Raw genomic sequence first — 22,007 nt, forward strand, 5'->3', positions numbered from 1 at the left:
AACTTTTTCATTTGAGCCCCCTAGAAAAAACTAGCTCTTAGCCCTTGCGGTGTAGGAAGTAGCCCCACTGCAAGGGTACGTTTTTTTCTTTCCCTGAGATAGGCTTTAAGGAGGTACTGAAGAGTCGTGATAGATAGGATCATATTTTAAATTACGTTTTTTTTATCAGGGAAGGTGAACCAAAAACGTAATAGCCAATAGATTTAATATAATAATTTTGTGTTTAGCATATTCCTGTTACAATGAGGGTTATTTTTAATAAAATATAAATATATACATTTAAATATATAGATGCCTTTTTTAGTGTTACATTTGTTTAGTTGCATTATGTTTGATACACAAAATTTTGGATTACAGTCATATGCCAGCCTAAAGAAGTTCACAGCAGTTCAGTAAAATAAATGGATCTCTGCTTCATGCTTTCTGCATTGGCCTCATAGCAGCAACTGGTTTATAAATGGTACAGCTGGCCATATACATCACAGGATGGACAAATATGTAAGCACAATCCGATTGCTTTGATCATCAAAAATAACACTTTGGCCCTGCAATTATTCATACTTTAGAATGTGCTGCAGAAGGTGCTTTGACATGCTTTAGACAGTCCTGGTGGCAGCTTATCATGTAGAAATTAAAAGCAATTGGTCAAGGATTTCTAACCTGTCACTTGCTTTCTTCCCCATGATCTCTAGCCAATGGTTGTTTGAAGCTGCCCACTAGCAATCATTAAACCTTTAGGCTAGCAGTGAATAAGCAGATATTGAGTCCAATGATTAGCTAAGTTCTGTTCAATTTGGCCATAGGTGTGGTGAATTGCATAATCTGGTTGATCCATCTGTGCAGCTTTTGAAGCAAGCACTGGAATCTTCCAGACAACCTCAATAGGTAGCCACATATATGATGAAGTCACCATCTTTTATTTGTGCTGTTTGCTGCCTCCGTATGACTGAAGGCATATTGATCATCATCAGGGAACTTTTTTTCAACTAGTACACAGCCTCAAACCTCGCTGGCTTGTTTTCCTTGTGGGCTACTCAGTAGCAAAGTGAAAGGCCAAATCCTAACACTCTCCTTCTTTTGAAGGGTTGCTTTTACCAACCGTTATGGAATATTAGATTTGATAGAATACCATTCACTTGATCTACCAATTATATATGAGAAATCACCTGAAATGGTTCCAAGTCTGTGGAAATCAGTATAGTGATGCAGCTTCTAGTGAAAGAAATGACCTCACTGCTGAGTAAATATGCTAACACAACGGATAAGCAATTGATTATATAATACTGTATTTTATAGATCTTTTGGCCAATATGTTTATATATGTTCGTGTCTTTTGAATGGTAGCATGCTAGGTATTATGAAATGCTGTTTTTACGTATCTAACCTTTGTAGTTGCTCCAAGAAAATTCAATACATGAATAAAAGCTAATTTCTTTATCAATAGTTACATTATTCTGTCTTTGTTAGCGACATAATGAAGTTCATGGTTCCTATCAGATATGTGATGGCTTTCTGTTACTGTTCAACTTTGTGCCTGTACTTCCTTTCATGTGTGCCATATCTCCCAGGTCCACCTGTGCAGCCCTCATTTGATACTACGTCGATCGGTGTTGGCATGTCTAAGGCAACTCGCACAACGGGAAGCAGCAGAAGTATCAGAACATGCGATGACGATGGCCAAAGATGGGCAAGAGAGCCTTAAAATGGGTGAGCCTACTATCGGTTATAGCACATCATCAGCTTTGGATAAATTGCCATTGGCACATTTAAAGATGATTATACTCAAACCATTTTTTGTTTCGGTTGAGAGGGACAGGCATTGATCCTCCAGCTAGACCTTGCACTTTACAGTATTCTGTTGTAGCAGTATTCTCCATATGTTTCTGTGAAGAAGAAAATCTGGTGGGTATAGGACAATTTACCTGATCAACCAGGACAGCTGTGCAGGGGGCAATAGCAGACTACGACCGGTGTAAACTTCAGCTTTGAAATTTATGTCTGGTCAAAATAATAAAATTAAAAAAACATGCATCACTTATCTACAATACATGCACATTTTCCCATGTTTAACTCTTTAAAGACCCGGCAAGTACAGAAAATTACCAGTTGATTTCCTGTTGTGTAATGTTTTTGTAAACTGAATGTTGTCAGCCCTGCCTAGTTGTCTTATTCTTCAAGTAGCACTGGAGCCTAACTTTTTTGGGATAGCGTAAGGAAGGAGTATAACCGCTGCCAGCTTTTTTGCCATCTTTGTCCGATTGGGGGATTTCTCTACACTTTCTGTCTGATAGCCACTACAGGAAGTGAGATGAAATCCCTCCAAAGAAAGGAAAATCCCTGGTGGTCACCAGAGTCACCAGAACTTAGTGTCCCTATTGGAAGATTTCCCATCTATTCCTGTTCTGATGACAACCCACAATTTGTGATTTTGTTCCACTTTCCCCTTCAGTGATAATGGTCACCAGGACAAATAGTGAGGGTGAATCTTCTTTACAGGTACACAGACAGCAATAAAATTGTGACGTGTTTTAATCCCTTTGCACTCTATACAAATCTAAAATAAATAAATAAATGTTTTGCCTTCATTTGCACTTTAACTCCTGAATAATTGCCACCGTACTGCTCTCCACAACACGAGGAGTCATTGTTTTGTAGTCCAAGATAAGAACAGGAAGGGCTGGAACAGCTCCTTTTAGATAACACAGGAAGTGTGCAAAGAACACAGGACAGCCCTGAATTTCTGACATGATCAATAGGTATTACATAGATATTACAAAATGCCTAAAGAAGAACTATGAGGTGAGTGAAAATCACTCATCCTCATAGTTCGAGCCAACGCGTGAAAATGAAACTGTCACACGTCGGCTCAATAGATCGGGAAGGGAGCGGACACATACCGTCGTTTGCTCACTTCTCCATCTATCCCTGCAGAGAGCTGTGACTGTCAGTATTTCCTCCCCTCTCTGTTCCTCCAGCGCTGATTGGAGGAATGGACGGGGCAGGTACAGCTGACTCTGCCTCTAGATAGGCAGAGCCAGCTGTCACTGACACAGCTGGGTGGATCTCGACAGCATTGTCGGGATCTGTCCAGACTGCGGCAGTTTCAGTGTACAGTGAGCTGTAGCTCTCGATATACTGAGCTTTGGGTCATGGGAGGAGACTCGTATATGACCTCTCGTGACCCTTAAGAGAACTATGGGGAAAAACACTTACCCCATAGTTCTCTTTTAAATGCTTTTACTAGTATATTTACCACACCGAAAGGAAGCAGGTAAGAGAGTTTTATTGTTACACTTTAAATGTTCCTTAATTACTACTGCATTTCGACATTCTGCCATTCTTTCCATGACCAGATGTGAATATGCGAGAGCTTGGCTTGGAAGGAGTTTTGCTGAGTCTTCTGGACAGGGAGAATGATCAGCAGCTGCTGGGAGATGTGAAAGAAACCTTGTTACACATGCAGAGTTGTACAGGTCTGAGCCGTCTATCATTCTGGTTGCGCCTACATAAAGACATTCTTTCCTCCTCTGCAGGTAGGTGTACAAGAGAGCGCTGTTGTAGTGAAATCGTTATCAATAAACTCACAAGCTGATATGAAAAGTTATATTCCAGAAATGTGTAGTTGTGCCTTATTTTATCTTTTATTGGTCTTTTTCTCAGACTTTGCAGCAGTGGCTTCTGTGGACACCACTCAGGAGGATGATGGCGAACACTGTTCAGATTCGGTTCTCACATCTCAGAAGGAGGAGTCCTCTGCCCTCGCAGTTAGCCGTCGCTGGCACACAAGAGTGTTTTCCATGGAATGCGTGTGCTTGTTGGTGTCACAGTGTGTAGAAGAGGGTGGGGCTCACTTCAACATGGTGCAGGCTCAGGAGATGAAGCACAAAGAACCTAATCGTAAGTGGTGGCTTGAGAGTATGCCCTGGAGCTGTGGTTCTCAACCTCTGTAACCTCCGGACTCACATTTGTCCTTGGTCATTAAGTCGTGACCCAAGTTGCACTGCAATGGAACACATGGCATTGGGGTACCTCATGTTCTGATGCGGGCAATAGAACTGTGGGGGGGAGATGCGTTTGGGGTGCCAGAACACGTGGTAGGTGCGGTTGCATGGTACAGTGCGTTAATTGCACTTGTGCAATTAATGCAAAAAAAGTATTAATTAAATTGGTCACTTTGCATATATACAGTGCATTAAAAATAAATTCCCCTTAGATTAGCACCTTAGTAAAAATAGATGCAATTTTAAATGACACTTTGGAGAGGTACAGAATTTCTTCAAAGGCTGCAAAGTCTTTCTGCAGTATTGCAGGTCTTTATCATTTAGAACAGGGGTGGCAAACACAAGGCCCGCGGGCCGAATCCGGCCCGCCGGACCTTGTAATGTGGCCCGCACAGCAGCCACCTCATATAATCCCTGCCTGGACACTATGTGCATGGAGTTTGCACGGTCTCTCTGTCATTGTGTGGGTTTCCTCCGGGTGCTCTGGTTTCCTCCTCTTGACACCTGCTGTATTGGGAGTGGGGTGCTCGGGATGTCTGCTTATAATTATTATGAGAATAATTTAATTCCATGCCAGTTGAAAAGGAGGGTTGCAGACTGCTGGTATCGTCCACAGGAGAACTTTATTGAGGACACCATGATTAATATTACTATGATAATAAAGAGTAGATGCATAGTCCTATACAACCGGCCCTTTGAGGGTAACCATACTGCTGATGCGCCCCCCGATTAATTTGAGTTTGCCACCCCTGATTTAGAAGAATTAAACCTATTTTTATTGTCCTGTAATATACTCTTATTTCTCAGGAGATTTCCTGGTGCTTCATCTTCAAGATTTGATTCGCATGGCCTTCATGGCTGCCACAGATCACAGTGAAGAGCTGCGTCTGGTTGGACTGCGGGCCTTGTTACAGGTTATCCATCAATTTTCCTCTGTGCCAGAGCCGGAATTCCCTGGACATGTCATACTGGAGCAGTACCAAGCCAATGTGAGTTATTGGAAGACATACAGATGTACTGTATATATCAGGGGTTGAGTTAAACAACTGATCTTTCCTCTGTAGTGAAAATGAAGTGGATCTTGTCACAGGATTAGTTCAATATGTAATGTCATGGCATAGTGCAATACAATGTAATTAATTGGCAAAGCTGTTACTCTCCTTATACATTTTGTCATATGTATTACACAAATGTCTTATTAGCATGATGAATAGATAGACCTGGCAGCTAGTAACCCCAGTAATCATGACCTGCAGTCCTTTATCACTTGTACCAAACTATTACTACACAAACAGAACAAGAAGTAGTCCGTCATGTGTTAGGTGGTCCCGCAGATGGAATCACAACCGGTATCTCGCAAGAGGTAAAAGACATCCGCCCACTTATCCCCAGAGGGCTCACATACAGGGTACAGGATAGGGCTCACATACAGGGTACAGGATAAGGCATCACCCAACGTGCATGGCTCATATCCACCCATACCTCAAGGCAATCAGGCATCCATGCATAAACTGTATGTTCATTGATGTTTGTATAATCTTCAGAGTGCCTACTACTCTCCTTAAGAAAGCATACAGCGAAATGCGTCAAGGATCTGGGCTACCCCCAATTGGAGGAACTACAACTTCATGAGAGTTTTTGCTCTTTGACAAAATACGTCTCCTTTGTGAAAAATTGTTTATTTTCCTCCTTTTTTGGGGGTGGTAGCTGATTAATGTTAGAGATAACAGTACCTTGACTATAAGCAATTTCAACAAATATTTCTGTGGAAATGTTAATGTCTTTTAAACTTTGGAATTAATCAAATATTTCGGTTTATCAATTGTATGCTTTGGTGCCTTAAAAACCTTCTTTATGTTCTGTGTGTAAAAGTTACTTTATTTGGGGTGTGGCACAACAGGGGTGAGGCTCCACTAATGCATTGAAACAATACTACTACCAAACTAAAATTGAGCATTTTGTTTATGCTACAGTTGGAATGCTAAGCTCCATCTTTGAAGGTTCTAATTTGTATTTGTTCCCACAGGTGTTAGCAGCAGTTAGACCAGCTTTTAACACAGATACTCCGCCTGATGTTACTGCCAGAGCCTGTCAGGTGACTATTGCCTTCTCTTTTTCTACCCTAAGGTGTTACTTGTCTGCATTGCATGCTTGGGGAGCCTATTTTCTTATTTAAAAGATGAAGATGGGTCTTCTGTTTTTCTGCTGCATTTTGCTGCAAATACCTAGATGTAGACACTGGTCATCTGCTCTTGTGTAAGCAGAGCAAGTCTTCAGAAGAGGAGGAGTTCATAAAAATTTGTATTTTTTTTTTTAGTACCATGCAAATACTTTAGCACTCAATACAAATCAAACATATAGCTAAAATTCATAACTATTTTTTTCTTTTCTCAATGTAATCATATGGAAATCGATGCATAGCTGATATATATTTAACAGTTTCATAATAAAAAAAGCAACCCCGCCCAGATTTCCATTACCAAAGCATCATATATCTGTCAGTTTGATTTCGTCAGGCAATCTTGATATTTCCAATATGATTAAGCTATACTTTTGTGAGCAATGCATTCCACTTCTTTAGGGAAATTTGCAGGATAACAATAATTTTCTTATATTATGAAAAAGAAAGAAAACCAGCCAAATAAAATGTTTATGCCATCCGTGCAAGCAAGGGCCCATTAACCGACACCAGAAGATGGAGCCACAAGGGGACCACACTTAACCCTTATGTTTCCTCCATATGTGGAGCCTCAAAAAGCATTCCAGTATGTGAAGATATATCTTATTAATCTATAGCTTAGAGTAAATAATGTGAGCTGTCCTCTTTTTGGGTTCTCCATCTGCCCACATTGGCTCCCCACTGAGAAACCTTGCATCTGGTGGGGGGCCAATGTGGACAGAGGGAGCACCCAAGGGTAAGGCAGTGCATCAGTTGCCATCATGTGAGAGATATTCTCATTGCTGCTAGTGAGCTAGAGTGACATTTATCAATCCTGTTGCACATCAAAGCAATTCTAAACAGGAGCAGTGAAACAAATTTGTGCAACAGATTTACCACAAGGTTACAGCCTGAGTCGTAAATTCCTGCCTCGGCTACTGTGATGCAGCAGTGCCAGAGAATAAAACCTAACCCTGACCATTTATTCATTGTGCATCTGCTTAGAGTTAAAATCTGTCTCATGCCATTGCATATTTGTCACAATTAGCTGCACAGGGTTATAGGTGATTAGGTTTAGGGCTGAAAAAAACGAATCGATAATGAGAATCGTTGTCAACTTGTGAGCCCCCCATAGTGATAGCAAAGAAGTTAACAAAAAATCTTTTACAAAAATTAAGGTATATAAAATAAATTAAAAATGCCAAACAAAAAATATTGTTAAGGCCCCGCCCAGCGACTGCGTGCATATGAATAGAAACACAAGTCAAGTGCACCTATGTACAAAAATGACATATTGTCGGGATCTGTCCTGGCTGTGGTGCAGCTCTCAGCATATAGCGGGAAATAACCCGCTATATACTGAGTTTTGGGTTAATGTATAACATTAATATATGTCCTCCTGTGACCCTGAAGAGAACTATGGGCAAAAAAGGTTAGGCCATAGTTCTCTTAATAATTTTTTTTTATCCGATTACTGAAAGAATTATCGGCCAACTAGTCGATTATGAAAATAATCGTTAGTTGCAGCCGTACTTGGCAAAAACATTTTATACCTGTCACAGAGGTTTTGCTGAACCATTAGTGTTTAGTTGTGTTGCTAATTTGCTTAACCTCTTGCCGTCCGCCCGTAGTAGAAAAACGGACGGACGGCACTGCTGCATCTGCGGGTGCAGATGCAGCAATTTTTTTCTGCTCGCGCGCGCCCCCTAGCGGGCACGCACGGGCAGAAAAGACATCCCCCATAGTGTATTGACTGACTCATGCAACAGATGTGCTGTCTTCTGGAGATATTATAAATTGAGCTCACATAGGGATCTGGTGTCCCTCCATCGTATGCACACGTCCTCCTCTGAGGCCTGTTGGGGATGTAGGGAGGCCAGAGGTACTTACCTACATATATGGTGGGATTATCCGGTAATACGACCTTTTTGGTCTCAGGTCTTTTGAGATCTGTTATGACCTTCATGATACAAAATGTGACCCTTCTCCTGAGATTGCCTTGTTATCCATCCTCCCTGGGCACAAAATCTACCAACGGAAATCTATGCCTAGATTTCTTCTCTCGATTGCCAGACAACTCATTCCTCTCTACTGGAAGAACATGGTGACGTCTCCTCTTTTGCATTGAGTTTGCATAGTCAATGACATCATGCAAATGAAGAAACCTATGGCTCTAGACACAAGATCCTATGATCGCGCCTTATACTCCTTATGGGCATTATGGCTACACTACTCCACCTATGATTCCCTGAATCAGAGGCTAGGGGGTCGCAGCATTACTCTGACTCCCAATTGAAGATGCAGTACTTCGGTCATAATTGAGGTCCTGTTTTGACTTTGCCAATTACTTTACTCTTAAGATTTTGTCATCTCCCCTTTTTATTTTCTGCCTTTCTTTCTTTTCCTTCCTTTCTTTCTTATTTACTATTGGACAGACCTTCACTTGTGCTAGTAATAAATGTTTATACCTATGTTAGGAGGACTTCATCTGTAGAGACTGTCCCTCTCTGTACTGCTTTTTATTAATATGCACATTTACCCATTGATCATATTGAACTGTATTTCTTTTCACCTCGACCATGCTGTTTGGTCAACTTATCTGATCTGGTCAGTTACTGTTTTGGGTTTTATTATGTTTAATTAAATATTGATTGAACCATAAATTGAGCTTACAGATGTAGAAGGTATTTGCTATTTTTATAAGTACCTGTTCTGTTAATCTTGGATACAGGTGTGCAGTGCATGGCTGGCTAGTGGAGTTGTGAAGGAGCCATCAGACCTACACCGAGTTCAGCAGCTCCTCTTAACCTCTCTGAGCAGAGTGCAGGTGACAAAAGAGACTTCCAGTGTATACAGTGAGAGCACTACTACTATGGAGACATTGGCTGTGCTGAAAGCCTGGGCAGAGGTAAATAGAACTCATCATGGAGAACTAGTCAAAAACATTCATTTGTAGGCATCTGAATCTCTACTCTTAAAATAACACAGTTTTACCTCTAAAGGTTGACTGTAAGCCCTCACATATTTTCTTAAGGTGGCAATACACAGTGCGAATTTCGGTCGGTTCTTGAGGAAATCAGCTGATCGAAGGAGCCGGTTGGAAAATCTTTGTACGAACGAAGCCAGCAGCCAATGAACTGCCGGCTCTGTTGAAGTATTCTGACAGCAGACTGGTGGCTGCTGTTGGAATACGAAAGAAACCGTGGGAATTTCTAGATCAATGGAGGAATCTGCTCCATTTTTTTTTCGTTCAGTCCGCGGGTTGAATTAAAAAAATAGAGAAGCGTATGGCCAGCTTTAGGTCTCCTGCTTGAGCTCAGTGCTGGTGACAGGCTCTTTTTGCAGGCTGCTATCGCAGAAAAAAATCTATCGCCAAAAAAAGTGAAGGCTTTCTTATTTGACTTTATTAAAGCTTCCTTTCCTGCATCAGCATTGAGCTTTGGGCAAGAGATAAAAGCTCTTTATGGTACCTATAGACATATTGATTCTGCCACTGCTTCATGCACATGTCAGACCACTGAATGATCTCTCTTACAAGAACATGGCCTATAAAAATAGAATGTTCAGCAATCCAGCTGCTAACATTTGTGTCATGGATTGTGGGAGATTAAAGCAATAAGGCGTGATTCTTAAAAAATTCCAGAATGCTGGCCGGTGATGCAAAAAGACAAGGCCTTCAATCTGGACTTGAGAAAGCACACTTGAGCCACCATACATGCACCTTGTGGCAAGAGCGCCTCCCTCTGAATTGGCAACTTAAGAAATCAAAATACAGTAAACTCTTAGTTATCAGGTATTCAACTAACCAGAACTCTCATCTAACCAGAAAAAAAAATTCTGTGTACTCACTGTTTTGCTGATCTCGGCATGTGTTATCCTGGAAATGATTGTGTGTCTATTTGTCTTAATTTGCTTTTAATTACTGAATTTCAATATTAATATGAGGTCAATACAGAGTTTATGTTATGATATGGAATAGTATGGAGTATGGCATTAGTTAGATCTATTTGTAATAGGAACTCTCAAGCAACCAGAGACTACATTTATCCATAGTCTACCAATCCCCATGGATGCCGGGTTAACGGAGAGTTTACTGTACAGACAAATATTGGGACATATCATTATCTCTGACCAGTATGGCTACACTGTTTATTCAGTAAAGCACAGCTCCATATTTTAAGTTTTGGATAGAGAGGGGGAGGGTCCTCAAAGAATAGAGATTCAGAATATTATAAATGCTCACTTTCGACTTGACCTCTTTTTGTTTCCATTGGTGAATGAAATGGTGATTACCTGCACAAATGTGTAAAGGGAAATGTGAAGGTATTGCTTAGAACAACCAATAAAAATACATATTTGTTTTAATTTCCAAGCAAAAATAATCAATATGTTCTGTAACAGATCTATATCACCGCCATAGAGAGGAAGGCCTCTGGAGCGTGTGGAGGGAATCTTACTGACAGTCTTCTTTCCTTGGTGCAAGCTGACATTTCCACTTTGAGCAAGCTATGGTTGTCTGCTCTGCAAGATCACGCACTGCTTACCTTACCTGCGGAGTGCAGCAACCAGCTCCCCACACAAGGTAAGACCATCTAGCTTCACTTGTGTTACATCACTTGCTACAATTTACAATACGCAGCCATGTGAACAGTTTTAAAATAGTAATATATAAAGATGAATGTTTGATCAATAAATAGTGTGGTAGATTATAGCTCTGTGGCCATTGAGGGAGGTGTACTTTTAAAGAGGTAAGCCAATCAGCTTATGTGCTGACAAGGAGCATGTTGATAGGAGATGGACAGTGCAGCCCACTGTCATCCCAGCATAGTTTTGCCCCGACTGTGTACCACGGCTGTCTCCGGTCACATCACCGTCCACCGGCCGCAGTTAGCTAAGATTGCTATGATTCTGATGAAGGGGACATGCCCCTGAAACGCGTCAGTCTTGGCTGACTGTGGACGGTGATGAAAACATTTGCTTACGAGTACATATACCCCTTGTTTTATCTATTAAACGATTTTACACACGGATGTGGCGCTCTGTTCCCTTTTGTTTTTTTATGTTCGTGATGGAAGCCCCAGAGCCTTGGATGAGCAGCCCCTTAAGATTGTGTGAAAAACTTTGAATTATTCAATAGGGGGTGGATTGTTCAGATGGCAGCCATTAGCACCAACTTTTGGCTAATAAACCCGCCCACTGCCTGCTGTCAGTCAGCAGAGGAGCGGACCTGACAGAAAGTTTTCTTTCAGCTCCGCTGCTGATTGACAGCAGGCAGTGGGTGGGTGCAATAGCCACCCTGCTATTGGCTAATGCAATTGGAAATAGCCAATAGCAGGCTGGCTGTTGCTTCCCCTGTTATCTGCTGTTTTTTTGTATTCCAAATACCTAAACATACAGTAGATGTATCCTACATAGATTCTCTGACTGGCTCCTTCGATCAGCTGGGATCGAGGGATACTAGCCAGACAACGACACCCATTGTGCAAATTTCACACAGTGTTTATTATCAGGAATATCGATAAATGTAACCGATACCAAGCATATAAAATTTGGGAATATCAGCCTCGTTATCGGTAGATCCGATAATTGGTCGACCCCCCACAAAGGAGAAGGTCCAAATCCACGTCCGAACAGTGTGTGCATGCAATCGGATGCAGGCACGGTTCAAGTATGGAGCTGGGGCAGCGCCTGCTAAATATGGAAGGGTTGAATGAGAGAAATTCTAAGCGTGTATGGCAAGCTTTAGAGTAGCATGTTTGCTTAGTAATAATTTAAAACTGTGGCTCTCTGGTTGTTGTGGAACTGCAAGTCCAAACGTGCCTCTGGTTGTTAAGCTATGCAAAATTATGTGAAATGTATTTGTCTTCAAACTTGTGTTCTCCAGCATTTGATCTGATTAGTTGTTTTATATGCATTTTTAGGTGGTGCTTTTTACACTGCCGAAACCAGTGATGCAGCTAGGCCACATTATCTCTCTTCATGGGCTCCTATCCTACATGCGACCTCATTGTGGCTCAGCAGCTCTGGTTTTATCCATCCTGATCACGAGGAAGCGGGCAGCCAGCTCTCCCGACCAGTCACTCCAACCACTATGGGGCAAGATCGGAGTACAAGAACACCTGCAAAGTCACCAGATGATATCAACTCCGAGAGGTTTCACCTTATTCTTGGTATGTGTTCACAGTATCACAATATATTCTATAGCACCATAGTACACATTGGGTGGGATTTATCAAAACATGAGCAAACAAGATCTGGAGCAGTTGCCCATGGCAACCAATTGGGTTTCTCTCTTCAGTTTGTTCAGTTAAGATTTGAAAATTATAGAAAGAAGCTGATTGGTTGCCATGCACAGCTGCTCCAGATTTTGTCTGCTTTACTTTTGATAAATTCCCCTCTCTGTATTTTACATAAATATGCAGAGAACCTTCAGTTGGCATGCAGTATCCAATGGTGAGTGTCTGGTCTGGATGACTCCCTAAGTTTAACCCTTTCGCTGCCAAGCCCTCCGGAACATTTTTCAAATCAGCTGGCCAAGCCATTTTTGAATTTTCTGCAATTTTTTCCTATTGATTTGATTTTCAACTGCTGCGTTGCTAGCGTTTGTAAAAGACCCCCCAAAATTTTACTGTCATTTAAAGCTTATGTGTTGCCACTGGATTCTATATAGGGAGCATAGAATTTAAAAAAGACAACACATTTATAACTGTTATAAAATGTCTTAAAGGAAAACACCAGGGTATATACACCAGGGTATGTATTCTATGTGAGAGCAATAAATAAAGGTGTGGATGTTTAACTATAGTCTATTGATATAGTCTGGATTCTTTCTATAGGGATCTGTGTGGAATTTCTTTGTTGCCCTCCTGTGGATGCATCTATGGACAGAATTACTGCCTGTCTGCGGGCTATGAAAGCACTTTTTGGAGTCTCTTGGCCCCGAGCTCATATAGGGGTTGATCAGGTAAATACCAGATACACTGCCTCACGTGAAGTACATGGTAGTGCTTACGTAAACACTAGTGCTGTAAGGCATAGCAAACAAATCATTTACCAATAAGTTCCTACCTTGTGCACATAAAAGACAGTGTTTGGCTGCTTTGAATTACTACACACCATTTTTTGCACTGTACTTTCATGCAATTCCTAATATTTCAGGTAGCTGGTTAAAGGTTATGGAATAATGGTGTACATTTAGTAAAAAGTCATGGTCTGCATGTTGGTTTCTTTCAGAACAGCATATTATATGACCCATCTCTTGATGCTGTAAACCATATTTGTCTATTGAATGAATTCTATGATTTCATCTTATGTTTTTCTGTTCTATGTCCTCCAGGAACTTGCCATTGAATTAGTCTCTGTACTGCATCGACTTCTGCTCATGCGGGAGTCTTTAGAAGTGCAACTTTTGGCACTGGAGGTTGGAAAACGGATCCTGGGTTCAACTCAAGAGCATGTGCAGGAGAGGAGAAGGAGTGCGGAAGGTAATGAATATGTGAAAATTGGTAATAAAATAAATATGTTATTACAAATAGACCATTAGGAAACCTCCATGAAAAACTTGGAGGCTACCTTTTGTTGATTGCTCCTTTTGAAATTGACAGTTGTCTGGCTGTCATGATGACCCTCTTGCTTCATTACTTTGTGTTACTGACCTGTAAAGTATGCAGATAGGAACTTCTGACTTTTCTGGTCTGCATACTAGTACTGGGTCCAGTGACTTAAAGGATTAAAGCTAGTGCATCAGCATAGGTGTCAAGCAAATCGTATTTTCAGGGAAAGGACAGCAGTATTAACCCTTGTCTTTCTGTGACAACTGGTAAACTTTAAAAAGGTAAAGATGTGTTCACCCTATTTTGGAGGGAAATCTGGATTGCTTCATGGCAGAGATTAGGTGCATTTAAAGAATGCAACGGGGGATCGTTAAATATCAGTGATATTTAATGATCCTCGTGTGCAGAGCAAACACCGGAGTGATCGTCTGATCACTCCAATATTTGTAAATAACTGGGGACACATAGTATTATGTGTCCCCAGTTATGAATGAACAGGATGTGATTTACATCACTTCCTGTTCATTCATGATTTTCTCAATGGGGAGAAGCACTCAGTACAGAGGCTCCTCCCCATTCAGACACTGCTGATAGTAAATTCTTTACTATCAGCAGTGTCTGAATGAATAGGGAGGAGCCTCTGTACTGAGAGCTTCCCATTCATTGAGTGCTGAGGCTGCAGAAAAAGAAATTGAGAATTTGTTTTTCACGCGTTGTTAGAACGCATCACAGTGCATTATTTCTTTATTTAAAAAGCACATGGCAAAGCTTTGCGACGCATTGCCATGCGTTGTGATACCTTGTGTTGCAATTAAATATACGCCTGTATCATTTTATCACAACACAAACACCAACGCAAAAACAATTTTTAACATAAGTCGCTTATTTACAGTTTTGCGTACCTTCATTTTTTTACCTTTTTGCAAAAAGGCGCAATTTCAAATTTGCAAATATTTGTTATTTATTAACTCAATACAGTTTTATCTTTTAGATGTAGTCCGAAAATATTTTCTTTTTTGTGCACAGATACTGATTTTAGTGTGTTTTATCAATTGAATGGTGTATTTTTATCGGTTTAATATTAATTTGAGAAACATTTGCGCAATTATCACAGGGCCTATTAATTTAGTAGCACTATCTTTTTATTCGACCGGGCCTGCGCTTTCAGAAAATATATGGTTTGGGGGGTCTTTTACAAACACTAGCAACGCAGCAGTTGAAAATCAAATCAATGGGAAAAGTTGCAAAAATGGTGTGGCCAGCTGAGTTGCAAAATGTTCCGGAGGGCTTGGCAGCGAAAGGGTTAAGCGGCACTCGTATGTTATAAGATTACATGCAATTTGGAATAGGTCACTGTTCTTGGACGCATGGTAGGTGCGTCCAGGGACAGTGATCTATTCCAAAATATTATTTGTTTATTAATCATAAGGGTGCCTCTAAGCATGCAGAATAATAGTCTATTAGTAGTCACTCCACCATCATGTTTGCCAACATAGAGAACTGACATAGATTTAATCCGTATGAGAACTGAACATAATTATAATTCCCAGGGGATGCAAACCTGTAAATATCACTGTTAGTATCACAGGGAAACAAAACCGTATTAAACAGTAGTTTCTAGTACTACATCTGTTCAGTTTTTCCTGTTCATATTCGTTTCATCTCTTTTATTTTGTAGTTGATGATGGAGCTGAAGAAAAGGAGACCTTGCCAGAGTTTGGAGAGGGACATGATACTGGTGGCCTGATTCCTGGCCATTCCCTGGTTCTAGCTGCTTTGGAACTGTGCCTCTGTATTCTCATCAGGCAACTTCCCCAGCTCAGTCCCCGTCTGTCTGGGAACTCATCAGGGAACAATGCAGCAAAACAAACTCTGTCGCATGAAGCGAGCCTGTTAGTTTCAGCTTCTCTGGGGATTCTAGCAGAGCTGCCCTCCCTCTGTTCTCCAGAAGGTGAGAGGAGACAGACGTGGGTCTGAAGATACTGCACATTTCTGTTTATAAGTTCTTCCAGGACTCGGGTCACATTGCGATATGCACTTGCATTGCTTGTTATTGTAGCGCTTTTATTTGGATGCTGCAGGCAACAAGCAACTGCAAGTATTGGAGCATGTGGATACTTTCTAACACCTGTAATAGATGTTAAAGCAGTAGATATATGCAAAACAATGTTAAAAAAAAAACTTTTTCCAAGGGTTAATACCTGTGTCTGCGCCGCGTGCTCCCGTCTGAACATCAGAACATTTCTAGAGCGGGCGCATGCGCAGTTCAGATGTTCGGCCGGGAAACTAGGAGAGACACACGGTAAGTATATGGAGCAGCGTGCACCCACACAGACTGCGTGGGACATGAGAGAAGAGGAGGACAGTGGAGTCAGCGCTAGATTGGAGACCCGCAGCAGCGCTGGAGGGACATCTGTAAACTACAATAAAGAAGAAGATGATCGGATTAAAAGACATCGTTTAAGGTAAGTCCTTACATTAGCATTGTGGGGGGGATGACTTTTGACTTTAATGTCACTTTAATGGAAATGCTTCTTAACTTCTGTAGAATATTTGGGAAGCATCTGATGTTGATTTTCTATGATTGTTAACATCACCAAATGCTATTAAGCATCAAAAAAAGCCTGGCAAGCCCTCGTTAAACCTACTACAAAAGTGTCATTGTTTGAAAAGTGTAGCATTTTGGTAAGCTCTGATACCAAATACAAATATACTAGCACATTCAAATTTCCATTAAAAGAGAAGTGCAGGGAGAGTAAAATATACTCTCCCCACTGCTTAGAGTCGGCATTAGTCTGCTATCTGCTCACTTTGAGCCACAGGAGTACATTAGTAAATCAGAGGAGCAAAGAACTCCTATAGACCCAAAGGAGGAGTAAAGTCAATTGGCTTTACTTCTCTGGTCATTCTATTTTCTAATGATTGGTATAGAGAAGAATTTCTGCTTTGTGGCTTATTTATAACGGAAAAGCTCTTCTAGTAGCCAATGGCGATCAGAGATCTGCTGTTACTTCCGGCTCATACGGGGCTCCTGGGAGCGTGCTGTCAATGGCAGACTTTCCCCATTTTTGTTTTTTTAATACTATTTTAAGTTAACTGCAGCCAAAACGTTTTGTTTAAAGGAGAACTATGGGGTCAGGGCTTTTCCCCATAGTTCTCCTTAGGGTAACGGGAGGACACAAACTAGCGTCCTCCTGTTACCCTAAGCTCAGTATACCGCGAGCTACAGCTCGCGGTACACTGAGACGCCACAGCCGGAGCGGATCCCAACATCGATGTCGAGATCCGCCCAGCTGCGTGAGTGACAGCTGGCTCTGCCTATCTAAAGCAGAGCCAGCTGTACCCGCCCCCTCCCCCGTCCGTTCTGCCAGTCAGCGCTGGCAGATCAGAGCGGGGAGGGGGGAATCCAGCCCCTCCCCTGTCACGGCAGAGAGCCGTGACAGGATCGAGAGGTGAGCAAACGCCGGTATATGTTCGCTCACCTCCCGATCTACTGAGCCGACCTGTGACAGTCTCATTGTCACAGGTCGGCTAGAACTATGAGGTGAGTGAAAAACACTCACCTCATAGTTCTCCTTTAAGCAGAGAAATGCTAAAATCCATGCCAGGCTGTTTTCTCCCTGTCTCCACTTCCATTCTCAGTGACCAGGTATCAAAGGGACAGTAAATCATAGGAAAATAACTCCCTTTTTCTCAGTAGAGCAGGGAAGGGTTAAAACCTCTGTCAGTACGACTGATGTCCCTTTCTGTTCTAGTGATACCCGTGCTTCCTATTTGTTGTCCTGGTGCAGCAGGGACATAAAACAAATGGAAATCTCCCTAATGTTACAAAGAAAAATAAAGGGTTGAGAGGTTCTAAACCTTCCCCGCTCTAGCCAACAATTAAACAGTTTTGGTTGGCATCTGAATTTTACTATACTGTTGCATCATTGTTTGCTTACATTATTATTACTTTCTCTCCCTTAGGAAGCATTTCAGTCCTGCCCACTCTGCTGTACCTGGTAGTTGGTGTCCTTCAACACACAGCTCAGAAACTCCCAGATGGAAGATTACCTCTCACAGTCACCTCTGCTTTACAAGCTCTGAAGATTATTGTGTCTTCTCCTATGTCACGAGTAGAGAAAACCAGAGCATCCTGGTCTAGTCTCCTACACAGTTCTGCTTCTTCCATGCTTCTGTCCTGGGATTCAGGTATGTGTTTTCCTGGTCATGACAAACCTGACTTTCTCATCTCTTGACCTGTGACAAGTGATTGCTTCTTTATTTTTTCAGGTCATGAGAAGGACCAAATATGCTTGCTGACTGCTCTCACCATATTCCTACTGTCCGCTACTCCAGAGGTTTTAGCAGAGCCAGGAATCCAGACTGGCTGCTTGCAGAGGTTTAACAGCTGTATTGACAGCAAGGATGCTAATGTAAGGTTCATAAACTTCATAATGTATGTGGTGGGAACAGGGGACCTATATTAAAATAGAGCCAAAATGTTTTAAACCTTTGAAATAATTATTTTGAATGCAGTAAGAATGTCTCTGCTGTATTATGGGCTAAGGCCTCATTCACAAGGGGCATGTGTCTCCCTATGGCAGGAGAATGTTGATGTGCCTGGAGCTGCAGGAAGAAGCATGTGGGCAGGGCATCTCATGTAACTCTATGGAGACACAAGAACTGTGGACCCTCACGCTGCTTCCCGCAGCTCCAAGTTTTAACAGCCGCACACAGATGGGGTACGGACCAGGATGCATCATGCCTGCGCCGGGGGCTGTACACTGTGTGTGGCTGTCAAAACTCAAAGCTGTGGGAAGTAGGATGTGGGGGCGCGATACTCCTGCGTTTCCATTAGAGGTATATGAGCTGCCCTCACGCTTCTTCCTGTGACTTTGGGTGCATGAACAACAACCCTTCATGCTGTTCGGAGCAACACGCCTCATGTGACTAAAGGTTCAAAAACGTATATCTGCAGTCTAGCTAGAAGAAAGAGGCATTTGTTCTAGTACATTTTAACTAGTCTCCTTGCTAGTATTTTCAAGTGTAGGTGAACTGTAACTCTTCCTTAGACAAATGCCGTGCTAGCATGTAGACTTACCCCTCTGTATTCTAAGACATGATTTTGCACGATTTCTTCATTCCCATGTTTCATGTACTTGTGATGTATATGCCATTTGAGGTTGGTTGAGTAAAGTGAGGTTAAGTATGCTCAGGCAATGGTGAGAGTATACTTCACACAGCAATGCTCCTGTTTTATTGGTCAGCCATTCCAAAATCTCACACTGAACCCCTATAGTTTATCGGAACCTGTCATGACCACTTATACCCTCTTGAGAGAGCTTCCATTCTTGAGCCTGTGTGACCATTGGGCAGCAAACTAGTTCTTGGGCATATAACAGTGCAATATAAGTTGCAATATATTATTATACAGGATTAATATAGCGCCAACAGTTTGTGCAGGTCTTTACAGAACTGAGGGAGACAATACAATTAACAATACAATTTCAGTACAGGAGGTAGGAGGGCCCTGCACGTGAGAGCTTACAACCTAGTAGGAGGGGCAGGTGATTCAAAAGGTAATAACTGTTTGGAATGATTTAGTCTAAGATCTGAAAGTACTGTTATATCGAGGTGGAATAGGCCTCCCTGCAGAATATAGATGAGGTGCAATTTGGCATTTTCGTCGTCTTGGGCACTGGATGATCTTGTTCCGGCACTGCCCCTACCTCTTTGATTTTGAAGAACCTATAGAGGTTAATGGGAAAGTGGTAGGCAGAGGAAGCTGCAAAAAACACAACCCCCAGCTTCGTTTTCTGAATGGCCAAGAGAGAGGGAGGTGGTCTATGAGACCTGGAGTGCTTACATCACTTTGGAAGTACAATGGGAGCTCTACCATGCATTTAAAAGAAAAAAAGAATAGCTGCTTTAGCTCTAGTAAGTTTATCCTGCCCGATATTGGAGTTGGCTTTGATATATAGTAGATGCACACAGTCTCAGGGTAAATGTAGCATTGTGCATTGTTAATTTTTCAGTCTATTTTCTTTATTATTCAGGAACAACTGAAATGCTACCGTCTCATTCTGTCCATTTTCCAACATCCTTCTCATGAAGTAGTCGCTCCATACATCCGTGACTTAGCTCCACGTGTGGTTCGTCACTTGAGCCATGCAGATAGCAGAAAACCACAAAGTCAACCTGAGCTTCTGGTCCTTCAGGAGGGGGTTCGGTTACTACAGGCACTTATTACTGCCAGCGAAGAACAGAACCGTAAGCATTATAAACGGAAACTTAGTGTGTATATCTTTTGTACAGATAAAAATGAGGTTTGTGGGTACTTACACAGTTGTGGAGTTTAGCTGTATTTAGGGTTTGGCCTTCCATCTTAGGCTTGGGGCAACTGCACGCAAATTGCACAATGAAATGATATACTGTATGTATACATACGTCTTTTTATATACCCAAAATAATATATGCATATGTCCCCAAATTGTGCCCATTTAGGGACAGGAGGGATCAGGGTTTCATGACAGCCTATACTACATTTGTGAAAGATATCATTTGGAATCTCCTGTAAAGGGCAAGACCATTGCTTAATCCAGAAGGTCGGGGAGCATGTATCCAAGAGAAACTTAAGTAATAAAAGCTTTTGGTGAAAAACACCAAAAGCTTTTATTACTTAAGTTCATTAAGGGCATGGAAGATGATAAATAGACAGAACGACTACCTGATGTGGTTTGTTTCTTTTCATTGGATATAAACAGATTTGGAGCAAGCCAGTGCTCCTTGAGGTGTCCTGTTGATAAATGCTTGGTGTGCTTCTTGTTTTACTTGCAGTGTTTTATTCACATAGACTTTACTCCTCGTTTTTCCCTGATTGGTCAGAATATCCTCGGATATGTCATTTTTGTCCAGCCCCGGCATAGATATCTTGGCCCTATAGGATTATATCTGCAATAGAAGGTTCTTGCAGGGTCGGATTTCCCACAAGGCCACCAAAGCCCAGCCTTGGGGCAGCAGGTTGTAGAGGGGCAGCAGGGGTGTGGAATTCCTATTGCCAGATACCCGAGACATGCAGTTCCGGGTGCCAGGCGGGTATTTTGTTTCTACATTTAGCCCTGCTTCAGGCAAGCAGGGCTAAATGTAGAGCAGGGAAGTCACCGCTCATTTTGTACAAGTGATCTTGGCGATGTCGCCGAGATCACTTGTATGCAGCCTGCAGGTCAAAAAGTAAATTGAGGAACCTGGCCTTGGGGAAGCAGAGAGAGTAAATCCGGCCCTGGGTTCTTGCATTTATGTTTTTACCAGGTATTGTGAATTTCAAAATTAGGATAATTCTGTATAACTAATACAATTAATATTCATAAAATACTATCTACTTCTGTAAGTTCTGAAATAAAAGGTTCATTGGGAAATACTCTACTCAGACGTGTTAATAAATGTGGTAGTACGGTTCATCACATTTGCTGTTGGACATATTTCTTATTTCACTGGATGCTGTCATTCAGCAAACGTGTGTCATTAAATTATATTTCCAGCAGTGCGCAAGACTCAGGGAGAAGTCTTGATTTGTACTCTACTTAACTCTTAAGTGGTCCTTTGCAGGGAGAGAGAAAGAGGTAGACATTAAAAAATATATAAGTGTAGAGCACAGCTGATCATGTGCTATAGGCTTACATAAAGTATGCAAGTCATAGGGTAAGCCAGGAAAGATAATCCTGCCAAAAGTGTAGATTTTCCTATTTCTAGCTTAATCCCTTACTAGATATTCAGCTTCAGCATCCTCATATATTTTCATATACTCACAGTCAGAAGACAATGGGTATATGATCTGCTGCATTTTCTAAAAATGGGCTGCAGAGCCGTATTGAAATAATAAACTGCAGACCAATGCAAAGTTGTGCCTGCACATAGTTGCAGCAGCTCTCATTCGCCACTGCTATGGGCAAATGCCAACTGTTCTCAATGGGCAAAGTTCTGAACCGTCCTAGTAGTAATGGAGTTTGCATGCCCCTTTGTGCCTCTCATATATTCTTAGTGTGCAAGGAGATAGCCCATCATATTGATGGGTAAATAGGAATGTGTGTGAGGATTGGAACAGGAAAACTCCAGCACTAGTGCTTAGTATGTTATGAGGAGCTGGCAGATGAGTAGGAGCAGCTGTGGGTAGGTGCTGGCACCTTATGCACTTTATACCTCAACACAAATATATTTTTTTTAATTGAAAGAATCACTCTGAAATGGAACTAAACTTAACTTATAATGTAAAAAGATATTTATGGTAGAAGAGACTCTTCTTAAAACTCACTCACA

General features: G+C 41.7%; 1 protein-coding gene across 1 annotated transcript in view; it reads left to right on the forward strand.

Moving 5' to 3' along the window:
* HEATR5A (HEAT repeat containing 5A) overlaps positions 1-22,007 on the forward strand; it is a 74,075-nt gene that overhangs the window by 46,686 nt on the left and 5,382 nt on the right. The window contains exons 21-34 of the mRNA XM_018554155.1: positions 1,569-1,707; positions 3,354-3,533; positions 3,661-3,897; positions 4,809-4,990; positions 6,028-6,096; positions 8,891-9,067; positions 10,561-10,741; positions 12,081-12,329; positions 12,996-13,123; positions 13,496-13,643; positions 15,391-15,663; positions 17,679-17,903; positions 17,985-18,127; positions 19,751-19,964. Of these exons, the coding sequence (XP_018409657.1) occupies positions 1,569-1,707; positions 3,354-3,533; positions 3,661-3,897; positions 4,809-4,990; positions 6,028-6,096; positions 8,891-9,067; positions 10,561-10,741; positions 12,081-12,329; positions 12,996-13,123; positions 13,496-13,643; positions 15,391-15,663; positions 17,679-17,903; positions 17,985-18,127; positions 19,751-19,964 (2,545 nt within the window). The remainder of the gene's footprint in view (positions 1-1,568; positions 1,708-3,353; positions 3,534-3,660; positions 3,898-4,808; positions 4,991-6,027; positions 6,097-8,890; positions 9,068-10,560; positions 10,742-12,080; positions 12,330-12,995; positions 13,124-13,495; positions 13,644-15,390; positions 15,664-17,678; positions 17,904-17,984; positions 18,128-19,750; positions 19,965-22,007) is intronic.

The sequence above is a fragment of the Nanorana parkeri genome, unplaced genomic scaffold (assembly GCF_000935625.1).
Source record: "Nanorana parkeri isolate BGI_ZX_2015 unplaced genomic scaffold, ASM93562v1 scaffold144, whole genome shotgun sequence".
NCBI classification, from domain to species: Eukaryota; Metazoa; Chordata; class Amphibia; order Anura; family Dicroglossidae; genus Nanorana; species Nanorana parkeri.